This window comes from Schistocerca piceifrons, chromosome 2, assembly GCF_021461385.2.
Source record: "Schistocerca piceifrons isolate TAMUIC-IGC-003096 chromosome 2, iqSchPice1.1, whole genome shotgun sequence".
In the NCBI taxonomy this organism is placed as follows: Eukaryota; Metazoa; Arthropoda; class Insecta; order Orthoptera; family Acrididae; genus Schistocerca; species Schistocerca piceifrons.
In genome coordinates, this window is record NC_060139.1 from 777,515,987 (window position 1) to 777,530,630 (window position 14,644).

The window sequence follows — 14,644 nt, forward strand, 5'->3', positions numbered from 1 at the left end:
CCCCCCAAGCCCTCTGCGGCCAACTGCGGCACTTCCGCGGTACAGGAAGCAGCCGCTAGGTGGCTCTGTCCGCCGGCGCGTTTGTGTTATGTTTGCCGTATGGTGGGGGCTGGCGGCGCGACGTGGGAAAGCGGACGCGCGCTGCTGGCGGGGAGGGAAACGGCGGGAACGCAAAGAGAGCCGCCCCCTCCCCTGAGCAAACGGTGCGAGGAGTTTGTCGGAGGCGCGGGCGCGCCAGTCGGCGTGTACGTGTCGCGCGGGAGGGAAGTGAGTTTGCGGCAGTCCCGAGCCGCACGCCGCATGGCCGCCCCACGTGGTCGCTACAGTTGTTGCGTCAGCGCGTCCTCTGCGTAACCGGCCAGCCCCCCAGCGGGACATCATCCCTGCCCACAATCATGACGTTGCAGCGAGTAGTTTGACACCTAAATCTTTGTGTGCAAACCGAGTAGTGTTACTGCCGGAAGTAGATCCTCCATAGAGGGACAGGAATTTATCTGTGAGATCCTTAACGAAGCGGGGCGTTATGTCAAAGCAAGAGGCAGGATCGATCATGGAATCGGCCATCGTGAACGAAAAGACTCCACTGCGTGTTATGGACAGAGACGCGTTGACAGGCAACGGCCCCGGTGGCGACGACGTCGACGCCGCGGCCGCGAGTGGCAGCACGCCGTCCATCAAGCTCAAGAAGGAGCTGGGGCTGCTCGATGGCGTCGCGATGATCGTAGGCGTCATCATCGGCTCCGGCATCTTCGTGTCGCCCAAAGGCGTGCTGCAGTATGCTGGTTCCGTGGGGCTCGGCCTCATCGTGTGGGTGCTGTCGGGCATGCTCTCCATGATCGGAGCCCTGTGCTACGCCGAACTCGGTAAGTGGTGCCCCTGCTAAACAACCAGCCCAACTCCCCGTGAGATAAAATAATTTTTTTTCCTGCGCTATATCTCTCCAACTATTAGGCCGGTGCATAAGTTCTGCATATTGTTATTACAGTTTGGGTTTATTTATCGATTGCCATATTTTATTCGTAGTTCACTGTTGCTATTTGAGTTTACATATTGTCATTTTGTCATATGAAGATAGCAGTGCTGTGGACCTTAGGAAATGGAATGCCAAATGGAGAAATCGGAACATTGCGGGTATATTCGTCTGTTTGACTTCAGTAGAGGGGTGAGAGCAGCGGAGGCAAGCAGTAACATTTGCTCCGTGTATTGGGATAAAGCCTTTGGACACAACACGGCAAGGAAATGGTTTTCTCGTTTTAAGGAAGATAGTTTTGACATTAGTGATCCTCAACGTTCAGGAAGATTTTCAGGGTTTGATGAAGGTCGTGTAAAGGCATTAATCCAGAATTGTTCACGTCATTATATCCGAGAATTGGCAAATGTGATGGGATCCCACCCTTGTTCGACATTTGCATGCATTAGGAAAGGTTCAAAAACCGGTTGTTGGGCACTGCATGCAGGGGTTCCCAACAAAATTTTCTCGAGGACCCCCTCATCGAGCATGATTGGTACCTTGTCATATCACAGTATCAAGTACCTAAAAAAGCCAAATTGTCTTTTTATAAGTTTTCTATTTTTGATACTTAGAAAAAACATTGACATATTCATTATTGAAAAAATATTGAGCTTAAAACTGCTCATGCAGGAAGCGGCCAAAACAAAAAATCTGTTATCATACGAAATATATTTAAAATATTTTTTATTCTAATAGCATCTTGCGCACCCCTCTGGCATAGCTCGCGGACCCCTGGGGGTCAGCGGACCACCTGTTGGGAACCACTGCTCTAAGTCAAAATCATAGAAATCAGCATTTTTCACTATCTTTGGGGAATTTTGTTTACACGTCTTTTTGAAGGGTCGTTTTTGTCCTTCCAAAAGCTCACTACATACGCCTCTGCATGCTTTAAAAATAGAAATCGGTGCATCTCTACTTGGTAGCCATCAAGTTGCTCGTGAACACCGACCATTCCTATCCTATCCCATTCCTAGTGACGAAAAACGGATTTTCATGCTAACATAAGGAAAAGGAAGGAACTGTTGAGAGCAAATAAAGCAGCAACTCCCTGTACAAAGAGCTGCACTCATCCACAGAAGATATTTATGCATATGGTAAATCAGCAACGGTATGGTGTACTGCGAATTACTTCGAAGAGGTGTAACCATCACTGCTGAAATTTATGGTGAACAACTGAGACGTCTTGTAGAGGCAGTCGAATAACGACGACTGGGAAGACTGCGTGAAGTGATGGTACTCTAAGATAACGTGTGCCCGCTCCGCACCCACCTTATTCACCGGATCTTACCCCCGCAAATTTTCACCTTTTCCACACCCTATCGAACAAGTTTCTAGGAATTTTCTTTCAGGATGAAAATGTGTTCCGAACATGGCTACACGAGTTCTTCGCCAAAAACCACGTAATTTCTACAGTCGGGGAATCAAGTTACCCCAGCGTTGCCGGACTGTTGTAAATAGCCAATGAGAATATATTATTGATGACCAAAGTATCTGTTATGTGTATCTGTCGTACTTGTGAAAAACGCTACTAACTTATGCACCAACCAAATAACATCTCTGTGCAATTTGGATACTATAAACACTGCACCAGCTGTCATTCTTTCACCACAGTGTCTTCTCAAATGCAATTATGTTTCCAGAGACCTGTTCAGCTTCCGTGATGTGTATATGGAGACAGAAGCGACAAATGAAAAATTGTATTAAGGCCTGTATTCGAACCTGGGTCTCGCCGGCACAGTGGCTTTGCATCTTCCTTTGAGAGGGGAGGCGTTCTAGGGTAGCCTGTACAGTTGTAACAAGTCACTGTGCGAGGGTGGCGTAGTGGTTAGCGATCTGCCTACTGCGCAGGAGCCCTTGATTGGAATCCCAGCCTTGGTACAAATTTTCATTCGCCGCTGCAGTCTGCGTATACACGTCAAACATTCTACTGAGCGATCACCATATTTATTCTCTTGAGTGTTGTTAATGTGCTTTTTTGTTTACTGTATAATAACCAACTCTTAGTACCCACTTATTGTGGGGTTTTTGTTTTGTAGAATATGCTGTTTAAGCTATTGTTAAAGCATGCAGAGGCGTATGTAGTGAGCTATAGGAGGCAGAAAAACCACCCTCAAAAAAGACGTATAAACAAAAATTCCCTAAAGATAGTAAAAAGAAAACTTAGAGTGTTCTGTGCCGCATTCCTCCAACTAACTATGTCTGTGAAATATGCATGTTACTAGCTGACAACCCCGACATTGCTTGGGTATTCATTTTGCCAGTTTTCAATTAGAAACAAAAAAATAGAACTGTGTTGGTAGTGTAATATCGAAAAAAAGTCGTTTCCATGTATCCATGAAAATACCTTTGAAATTACCTAACGCTCGTACGAAGAACTATGCATAATGTACAGGTATCCAAATTAAGGAACATAGTACTCAAAATACAAGTACTCCATACAATGTTTATTTAACTCGGGACCTGATTATAAACATTATTTCTAGTTACAAGTTAAAGCGACATTTTTTCACGCATCTGTGTTTGTGACGTCATATCTCTTGAACTAGTTGTACAATTACATATTTGTATAGATACATTCAGCGACATTTCTAGTAAAGAAGTAATAAATTAATAAACTTAAACGTCATGTATATGCCGCAGTTTTAACGCATCTCAATGATTGACGTCATATTTCCTCATTATGTTTCATACAATGATATAATTTTGTAGGAACATGGAACGGCATTTGTGGATATTGCCTGTAAAATGTGCTGCAAACAGAGTTAGTAGCGCAGAAGTAATGAATTTAAACGTCATGTTTGATGTGGCAGTTTTTCACGCATCTCATTGTTTATGACGCCATATCTCCTGAACTATGATAGGTAGGTGGTTCTTACCTCCACAGCGATTGTTGCGTGACAGTAAAAGATATGTGTACTAAGTTTAGCTTAACTCGACCCAGCAGTTTAGAAGGAGACGTGGAACATACACACATGCACACATCGATTTTATAATGTATGGATTATCTCTGCATCCACTCCCATTTTTCCACCAGAGATTCTTCTGCTTAGTGCTTAAGAAGTTATTACTTTTAGATTGTTGTTATTGTATCTCTTTGTTTACTGTATAGTAACTACCATTTCAGAACACCCACGTGTTAAGGGTTCTTGTCTTTACATCTTCACCGAAACACGTTTCGACAGTAGTGTTTCAACTCTCAGCAACAATTTATTTTGTTGAAACTTGAAAAATTCTTTAGGCAAACGCTGACGTAAGTGATAATCTTTTGGAGGGAAGAGAAAACACCCTCAAGGCGATAAACAAAATTTCTAGGCCAACAGCATTGCACTGTTAAAGAGGTGTTTCGATGAATGCCCATTTATTTATTAACAATGATAATATTCGTACTGACTGGTATTTTATTCCCTGTGACTTTGTGGTACTCGTTCGTCACGCATCAAAAACTGTGCAAATACTATCAAAGTGTTTGATCATATTACACCAAACATAGTTGTACAGATAGCAATTTCCCAGAATTCGTAATATACCAATAGGCAGCGTTTTGAGTTGTGAAATAAAATGAATGGTCATACCCAAGTAATGGGATGTTGCCATCAAGAAATGGACGTAGCCCATGTTTTAACCAACTCCCAGTTTTTTTTTCGCCTTTTAGCCTGTTACACAAATAGACCGTAAATCAGTTCCTAATAAGTCTGTACATAACCGATGAGGTTTTCTACGCCTACTCGCACCTCAGTGTAACGAAGGTTTGTTCTGTTTTAGGAGAACCAGTTGTATTGCTGTTAGTCCGCCGAAATCGCTTAACTCATCTTTTGTGTGTGAGCAAGTTTCAGAGAAAACTTGAACGCAGAACTACATAATAGCTCCTCGACGAAATAAAAAGCGTGTTCGCACTCATTACATTGTTACAAATTAAATCACGATGCAAGCATCGAGTCACCAAAGCACTTGTGGCACGTTAGCAGCTGGTCAACAACTGCATGCGACTTGTCGCTGGAGTGGTGTTATTGTGCAGTGAGAAACTTTTACTATTGGTTATCCATCTTGAGCTTACTGAAATTTAATTAAAAAGAGAATTAGAGCAGACACGTTTCGCTTTTATTTATAAAGCATCTTCCGTGGTCATTCTGCAAATTGGATACACAAGTTTGTACATTTTTGTTTTGTGTTAAAAACAGCCCTTTGTTTATAAAGTTCGTTTGCAAGTTACTTACGGTGTTTCGTTACATATTCTGCTTCTTCCCTTACTGCTAGCAGCGGTTGACTTCGAAAGACTTCGACTCACATATGCACTTGGCAGTGTTTGCCATTCTGCAGTACTTCATGCGCTGCATTATTCACACTTCACTTTTGTAAACTAAACTAAAGCTGTGTGTGTTTCTCACGCTGCACAGTAACAATGTTTACATCTGTTTTCGCTCACTCTTGAGTGTTGCCAACCTGTGAGACTGCTACTTGTGTGTGTGTGTGTGTGTGTGTGTGTGTGTGTGTGTGTGTGTGTGTGTGGTAAATAAGTGAAATTGGAAATATTTGGCTGTCACTTGTGACAAACGATTTCAAGCCAAACTGATAAGCAATACTACATGAAGATGTGCTATGCTGGGCTGTCGAAACTACGTGGTTGTTAGCAAAACCGCGATGGTTGAGAAAGAAAATGCAGCTTCTTTTGTTTTTGCGGCAGAAGAAACCTTGAAATAAAGGCGGTATTTATTGTTTGCAGAATAGCATTATTCTTCGACGGAAAGGTGTAAGCAAAAAGGAAATTTGCTTTAGCTGAGCCCTGCTGGCGGTAGTGTTTGTGACCTGCGTAACCGCAGTTGCAGCTTCCTCTTCTTGTACGTCAGCGCAACGTAACTCGCGGCGTCTGAATTATGTATGTGGCGGCGTGACATACCTGCTACCTGGGACTGCCTCACAGTTGCTCTCGCTGCGAACACGCACGCTTCTTGCAGCACGAATCTCGGTCGCCGCTGTTGCTAAAGCTTCGTATTTCGCAGTGTCCTCTTTGAAAGTTGAACAAAATAAAATGTGTGTCTATAAAAGTGATATTCTCTGTATTAAAATGCTGTGTTTTCGCGTAAATCTGTTTTGCGTTATCCGTTCGGAAGAGTAGAACTATGTTGAGGACAATAACTCAGATTTTATTCTTTTTCTTTATTTTTTTGCGGTGTACCATTGTGGTCCTAGGGTATTGGAGTCTCATCCTGTTTCGCTTCGTTTTCTTCGGCTGCATTACGGCGGCAAATTTTACAAAAACTACGAATTTCTTTTCATACCTTCCACTTGGCTATGCTGCCTGAGTGCTTCGGTATCAAATGTCCAATATCCAAATTTTGCGCATACTAAAGTGCTTCTTAATCTTCTGGATGATCTAGTTCACAGAATGGAGATGTGTACCACCGATAACAGTTCAAAAGCTGTCCTGCATTCAAATATCATTTTGAAGGTTACTTTTATTTCTCCTCTGGGAGTATTAGCATCAAGGTCCATTGCAGCACAGTAAATGATATTTTAGAAATGTTGATAATGTAACTCCTTTTATACGCAAGATCGACAATTATGATATTCAACTGCCAATTTTCTAACTTGATGATCCAAATGTCAACAAAACAAATGGTGTTGTTAATACTATATAGCAGAACTTCAAAAGTTCGATGTTCTTGAGACAACAAGCTTGCGTGAAAGGTTGGTGAAAGGCGCTATGGATAGTATTCATTATGTATCGGAGTGCCTTATTCGAGGTAAGATACATTCGATTTCACTTTTGCGACATGTAGGTACGAAAAACACTGGCTGCTCCAAGCGAAAAATAAATTCCGTGCATTGCTTATAATTAAATCATCAGCACTACAGTTTTGACAAAGCTTAAAGTCTGCTCCACCTTGGAAGCTAGATCAGGATATCATAAGTAATGAAAGACAACAAACTGCAAGTGGATTTTGTTTCCGGATAAATTATACTACATCATCACTACAACTGATGTGTTCAACTACATGTGGAACCAGAAGTTGCCTTTCACGGAATACGTCCGTTGCTGCTCTGTTAGATCAAATTTTAGAAATGTTGATAATGTAACTCCTTTTATACGCAAGATCGACAATTATGATATTCAACTGCCAATTTTCTAACTTGATGATCCAAATGTCAACAAAACAAATGGTGTTGCCAGGAGATAGTGAAGTTGCGCAGACTTTGTCACTGGCATAGTATTTCGGAGAGACTGTTAAAATCCCGAACGGAACATAATCTTTAGCAGGTTACCTTCCATTAGGAAAGTGGGTGCACTCAGCGACTGTTATATGATTTATAAATCATAGAGCGCAAATATGTCATCGTCCCATTTTTTTTCCCGTCAGAACACCTTGTCGTCAAGAGGCATTTCGTCAGTTTCCAGGACCGAATAGCAGCTGCTCAGTACTCAAGCTTGACCGGTATGCCTCAAGATGGCTACACTGGTAATTACTTGCTTGACATGCCCGCATGCACAATCGTGTTTGCGCAAGCATGCTGGAGCATGTGTACTATATGTTTGCGCTAACATTAGGACTGTACAAGCAGCTTGATTGAATTTCCACTATGCACACTTGTGCAAACATTCAAGCGTGTGCATGCTGGAGCGTAGGCATCAAGAATAGGGAGGCTTGTGCAAGCATTCGTCAGTCGTTCGATATGATTTACTTTTTATTTAGTCCTTTTAAAGGTTGTAGGACAAGTAAATGAATACAAAATTACGTGGAGAAACAGAGAAGAGAAACAATACTGTGAAACAGCTTTCTGTTTCCGCTTCATTAAACATTCTTTACTCCACAGATCAAGTTATCTCTTCTGTTTTTTTCGTATCACAAGCAAAAGAGCTGTCAAAGCCAGCGCATCGTCGCCTGCACTCAACATTTTCTCATATGCACTGAAGAGCCACAGAAACTGGTACACCTGCATAACATCGTGCAGGGCCTCCGTGAGCACGCAGAAGTGCCGCAACAGGACGTGGCGTGGACTCGACTAATGTCTGAAGTAGTGTTGGAGGGAGCTGACACCATGAATCCTGCAGGACTGTCCATAAATCCGTAAGAGTACTAGGAGGTGGAGATCTCTTCCGGACAGTAAGTTGCAAGGCATCCCAGATATGCTCAATAATGTTCATGTCTGGGGACTTTGGTGGCCAGCGGAAGTCTTTAAACTCAGAAGAGTGTTCCTGGAGCCCCTCTGTAGCAATTCTGGACGTGTGTTGTATAGCATTGTCGTGCTGGAATTGTCCAAGTCCTTTGGAATGCACAGTGGATGTGAATGGATGCAGGCGATCAGACAGGTTGCTTACGTACGTGTCACCTGTCAGAGTCGCGTCTAGACGTATCACTCTGCACAGTCCCCATACCATTAAAGGGCCTCCACCATCTTGAACAGTTCCCTGCTAGCATGTAGCGTCCATGGATTCATGAACCTGTTTCCATATTCGTAGACGACCATCCGCTCTTCCGACCAGGCACCATGTTTCCAGTCATCAACGGTCCAATGTCGGTGTTGACAATCCCAGGTGCAGTCACCAAGGTTACACGAGTGGGCCTTCGGCTCAGAAAGCTCATATCGATGATGTTTCGTTGAATGGTTCGCACTTTGATACTAGTTGATGGCCCAGCATTGAAATCTGCAGCAATTTGCAGAAGGGTTGCACCTCTGTCACGTTGAACAATTCTCTCCAGTCATCGTTGGTCCCGTTCATGCAGGATCTTTTTCCGGCCGCAGCGATATCGGACATTGATGTTTGACCGGATTCCTGATATTCACAGTACACTCGTGAAATGTTTGTATGGGAAAATCCCCAGTTCATCGCTACCTCGGAGATGCTGTGCCCTATCGCTCGTGCGCCGACTATAACACCACGTTCAAACTCACTTAAATCTTGATAACCTGCCATTCTAGCGGCAGTAACCGATCTAACAACTGCGCCATACACTTGTTGTCTTATATAGGCGTTGCCGACCGCAGCGCCGTATTCTGCCTGTTTACATATCTCTGAATTTGAATACGCATGCCTATACCGGTTTCTTTGGCGCTTCAGTGTACAAACGCATGGTTGTACAAGCACGCTTGAGCCTTGCGGAGGCGCGGGAATCAATATGCTTGCGCAAGCACGCAGGCCCACGCGTACTTGTCAAGTGGGCTGGTACGTGTGTAACCAATTACAAGTCACTATTCAGTTGGAATAGCGCCGGACTTCTGTAGGATACGGTCTCAAGATGAGGCTTCCTTAGACGGAATTTGTTTCACAACAGATTTGTCTTTCAGTTCTCACTGTTTAATATAAAACCGAGCGAGGCGGCTCAGTGGCAGAGACTCGCATTCGCGACCGGTCTTACAAATTGAGGAATGAAAAGGAAACGACCGACCTCCTTCCCCAATCCGAGTTTGAGATGCGTGTCGAATGACGTCGTCGCCGACGTAGTGTTAAATCCTGAAGTTCCTTTCTTTTGTGTGTTTTGAAGAAGCTGTTAAACAGAAAACGTTTATGGGAGTGACCACAGTTGTAACTGTTCTTGTAAGTGTTCTAAAAAAGAATTCCAGGACACTGACTGAAGTGCAAACTCGGTGTACGCTTTCACATCTCGCTTGAACGTATTGTGAACAGAACATTCGTCATCCACTTTTTCCTTATATGCACATTGTATTTGTCCCCATAAATTAAGAAAATATCACAAAAGTAACGAAGCAAATAAATCAAATCTACATCTCCTAGGCTCCCTTTTATTTTCTTACTTCGTTTGCAGTACATTTTCTCACACCTTGATAAGTAAATGTTTCAAATGGCTCTGAGCACTACGGGACTTAACATCTGAGGTCATCAGTCTCCTAGATTTAGAACTACTTAAACCTAACTAACCTAAGGACATCACACACATCCATGCCCGAGGCAGGATTCGAACCTGCGACCACAGCGGTCGCGAGGTTCCGGACTGAAGCGCCTAGAACCGCTCCGTCACATCGGCCGGCCCTTGAGAAGAAGTGAGAGGAAAACTTAGATGAGCTGTATACTGAAATCGAAGTTATGATAAATTAACACTGCTTCTACTTATCTCGTGATGATTACCCACCAGTAATCATTTTCGTTGTTGCCGCGGTAGTCTGGGTGACTCCTGCTTGAGAAAAATTTTTCAAGGTACCGATTAATTTCATACATATTTATTAAATGAAATTTCATAGGCCACTGGTTTGAGTCTCCCACATTTTTATTCATTCCTTTCATATTATAGTACTTACTAAGCACGTCTCGGCAAGCGACACGATTTCTAACTTCCAATTCCTGCAAAAAACTTTGCACGAAAGAGCTTACATTAAAGTCATTTCAGCAGTTTCAAAGATAACAGTTTAACAAAAACAAAAAATTTCATATAGTTTATGCATTGTTTTGTGATTGTGTTTTACAAATGTTTCAATAATCAACAATATAATAAAGAAAATTTCCAGAAGATCGGAATGTATAAAGAAATTTCGATGTCTTCACAGTACTCGTGGATTATCAGCGTTTGGGTACAAGCAAAATTCAGAAAAGCATTTGATACCTATATGTATACTTCATGTGTGATTTGATAATCGGCTGATCCCGGCGGAGGTTAGAGTCTTCCCTCGGGCATGGGTGTGTGTGTTTGTCCTTAGGATAATTTAGGTTAAGTAGTGTGTAAGCTTAGGGACTGATGACCTTAGCAGTTAAGTCCTATAAGATTTCACACACATTTGAACATTTGATTTGATAATAATAAGTAACAAACCACAAGTCGAACAACTAGCATAGGAGATACCAATGTATCGTATAGTTTACTAAAACGATTTATCGTTTTGGACACTACAAATGAGCACCCTCCTTTCCCTCGAGCTTTTGAGATAGGACATAAAAAATTTTAACAAATCTATTTTTGAAAAATTTGTTCATTTTGTAGCGCATATCTTTCTGAAAATTCGCTCTGTGGAATTCAAACGTGTATATTTTATAATGGGAGCCATAAAACCTATATTCAGGATAGTGAAAATTAACATGTACCCGCCAGGTTAGCCGAGGGCATTACTGAGCTGCTTCCTGGACTCGGGTAGGCGCGCCGGCCCCGGATCAAATCCGCCCGGCAGATTGACGACGAGGGCCGGTGTGCCGGCCAGCCTGGATGTGTTTTTTAGGCAGTTTTCCATATTCCGCTAGGTGAATACCAGGCTGGTCCCCATGTTCTGCCTCAGTTACACGACTTGCAGACATTTGAACACGTTCGTACTATTTAATGGATTACACTAGACGCAGACAGCTGGGGTACACTGATTTCGTCCCAGGGGGTTCGGGGTGGCGGCAGGGAGGGCATCCGGTCACCCTCTGACATTAACATTATCCAAATCCATAGTAACAGAGCCGACCGCGCTTTCAAATGGAACAAAGGCTCAAAGAAAATTATGATGATGAGTGGAAATTAACATGTCCTGCAGTGCGTCTCCTGCCCCCAGTCGCCCGGTTTGGTACCCCTCTTAAAAAAACCACTCACAATTAATACTGGGTGGAACTATTTGTGACCACGGGAATAAGAAATCTTCAGAAAATTTGCACTCGTTAGTGCCTATTAGCTAATAACATTCTCTTTTGCGTGACATAAAATTAAATACAGGAAATATAAAATGGTTCACATGGCTCTGAGAACTATGGGAGTCAACATCTGAGGTCATCATTCCCCTAGAACTTAGAACCACTTAAACCTAACTAACCTAAGGACGTCACACACATCCATGCCCGAGGCAGGATTCGAACCTGCGGCCGTAGCGGTCGCGCAGTTCCAGCCTGAAGCGCCTAGAACCAATCGGTCACATCGGCCGGCGAAACAGAAAACCAGAAAGGACAAGAGACAAGCAAGGCAGTACACATTTCTTCAATTCTTAGGTCCTAGACTGTTTTTTCTTTCTCTAATCTTGCTACAGCCTTACACGGCGTGCTTTCCTTTCTGCGAAAGAAGCTGTTACGTCATCATAGTTCGTCAAGCGTTTTGCTACACGAAAAATCAAAATGTCGCTGTCTAATATTGAAAAAGCTACTAATACGAATAGTACCCAACACTTGCGTGGTTTCTCAATTTGATTGCGTCTATTTTGTCACTGTCTGCTAGATAAAACGAAATAGGTCTTTCTAATATTGCAGCAATTGTAACAAACGCCAAATAAGCGAGACTGTTTTTTTTTTCACAAATGGTCATTTTTTTATGTACCTCATTTACATTAATAACGCGACAGAATATAATTCACGAAGTACCAATATCAAATGGCTATTAGGCCTGCTACAAGCAAAAAGTTTCATTCATATGCTCCAGTTTCTCGAACATGAATCGAAAAGTAGTAGTAGTAGTAGTAGTAGTGGTAAGAAATTTTTACAGATTTGGAATCATCATATTCTTCCATATAATTGGTGTGATGTCCCCATTTCTTCTCCTTCTTCGTTCTAACAAACAATTTCGTCATAACCAATTCGGTAACTATTCCTACCATTGTCAAAACTTTCTCCGGTTAACTTCACTTACCCTGCCAGAAACACCGGTTTAGTTATCCCGTGTTTATCCTCCGGTTAGGCGCTATTGTGTGTTGGTACAACGCGTTTTCCGCGCTATTCTGAGCATAGAATTTAAGCGGCTGCTAACCGGAGACTGTACAATTGGCCCTTAGTAGTCTAGCTATCTGGCAAAATTTTTTTGTCAAAATTCATACACCGAGAAGATAATACGTAATCTTTCTTACCTGTTATTCCCGTTAATCATTTATTTCCACTCTGCTAGTCTGAATCTATGGATTTCGCTAGTAATTAGTCTACAATAACGCTTATCATTTGCATACCCAGTCAACCACATAAGCAAGCAGTGATCGGCATTCACCCGTTCGGGTTTATTTGCCTCAACTCGTGTAGCTCCGCCCCCTCTTGTCTCCGCAAAAGCTTCTTATTTCTAGATGCGGCGGGAATGCCCCTGGTAGGGACATCACGTTCCTTACGCATGCATTAAGAAATCAAATTATGATTCGTTCAACTTAGACTGTCTTCAAAAATGTTCAAAAGCCAACAGGGATGCGTTCAAAAATCGTATGAATAACCTATAGACCAACGTGTGTGCCGGCCGTTGTGGCCCAGCGGTTCTAGGCGCTTCAGTCCGGAACTGCGCGACTGCTACGGTCGCAGGTTCGAATCCTGCCTCGGGCATGGATGTGTGTGACGTCCTTAGGTTAGTTAGGTTTAAGTAGTTCTAAGTCTAGGGGACTGATGACCCCAGATGTTAAGTCCCATAGTGCTCAGAGCCATTTGAACCAACGTGTGCTGGATACTAGGCGCAAGGGTTTTTTCTTCAAGAATATGAATTTAGCTCCCCCTGAAATTGATACCCCCCCCCCCCCCCTCCAGGTCCGGGCCTGTCTGGTATGTCTTTCCTAAGATTAGTTTTATCTGCGCGATCCACTTTAAATCGCAAAGCTCACGTACTTCCAGTGGATTTAAGACTTCCAGTGATTTATGGCAATCATATAGTTAAAGAATAATGGATATTTCCATCTGTTTCAACGCAGTGTGCTACATTTGTTCCTGTTGAGGACCATGTGGAGCGCCAAGGCAAATTCTTAGCAACGCTCATAGGTCGGATTGCGAGCCCTTAGATTTGTAACCTCGGCACCCGAGGAACCACCAGTCAACCAAAATTATGGACGATCGCCTGGCACTGTGACAGTGTTCACTCGAGTCGCGAAAGCAGTGCGGTGCCGGTGGCGGAAGCTACTGTTCTCACCAGCCGCCTAGGCTGCTGGGGTAGGCGTGCCACTGGGGCAAGGACCTGCGCGCTCCTTTCACGGGCAGGTCGGATTGCGTCACGTTGCTCGTGCAGTCGCCATTGTCTGCTCGGGGAGAGGGCGCATACCTGCGCTGGCTGATGCAAAGGCTCCGTTAGCCACCACGGGTGATGCAATTTCCTGCTGCTGTTCGTACACGAATTTCGGGTTTTCTTTGTATTTGTACAGTGCTATCCGGAAAGTATTGTTCGTGTGGCTATAAAAAACACTGAAACAGTTTCAATAGACTTACAAAAATCTTGAAAGTGAACTTTTGTATTACTTCTCTACATAATAACCATCCAGATTCGAGCATGTGTCATACGTCTTTACGAGTTGATAAATTTTCTCTTCATAAAAGTCTACCGCCTGAGATTTGCTGCGCAAGATGGTATGACATCACACCACTGAGTGCTGTTTTGTCTCTCACTGAGCATATGCCACGAGACCGGTCACTATTCTATTCATTAGGCTTTCTCCTTTCGCGTAATAACGAGAAGCAGTTGTCCGTAAAGTTTTACAACATAAGGAACACGGAACTTTTGGTACACTTATTACTTCGTCGCGACCTCGTGCAAAACACTCAGAAAAATGTGCAACAAATTGTCCAGTTGAGATGTCGTGAAACCTAGTTGAAGTTCTTCGTAGGAGTCAAGGCATCGGGAATATAGTCAATTTTCATGCGCCCGAGGAAGTGGAAATCACATGGAACAAAGTCTGGGCTGTAGGGCGGATCTTGAAAAAGGTATCATTTCAACTGATACAACAATTATTGGGATTCCAGCGCAAAATGCCACTCCAGTTGTCAGTAGCGTT

General features: G+C 43.2%; 1 protein-coding gene across 1 annotated transcript in view; it reads left to right on the forward strand.

Moving 5' to 3' along the window:
* Positions 1-214: 214 nt before the first annotated feature.
* Positions 215-14,644, forward strand: part of LOC124776356 (Y+L amino acid transporter 2) — a 319,720-nt gene continuing 305,290 nt past the window's right edge. Inside the window, exon 1 of the mRNA XM_047251307.1 lies at positions 215-863. Within this exon, the coding sequence (XP_047107263.1) occupies positions 524-863 (340 nt within the window). The 5' untranslated portion in view covers positions 215-523. The remainder of the gene's footprint in view (positions 864-14,644) is intronic.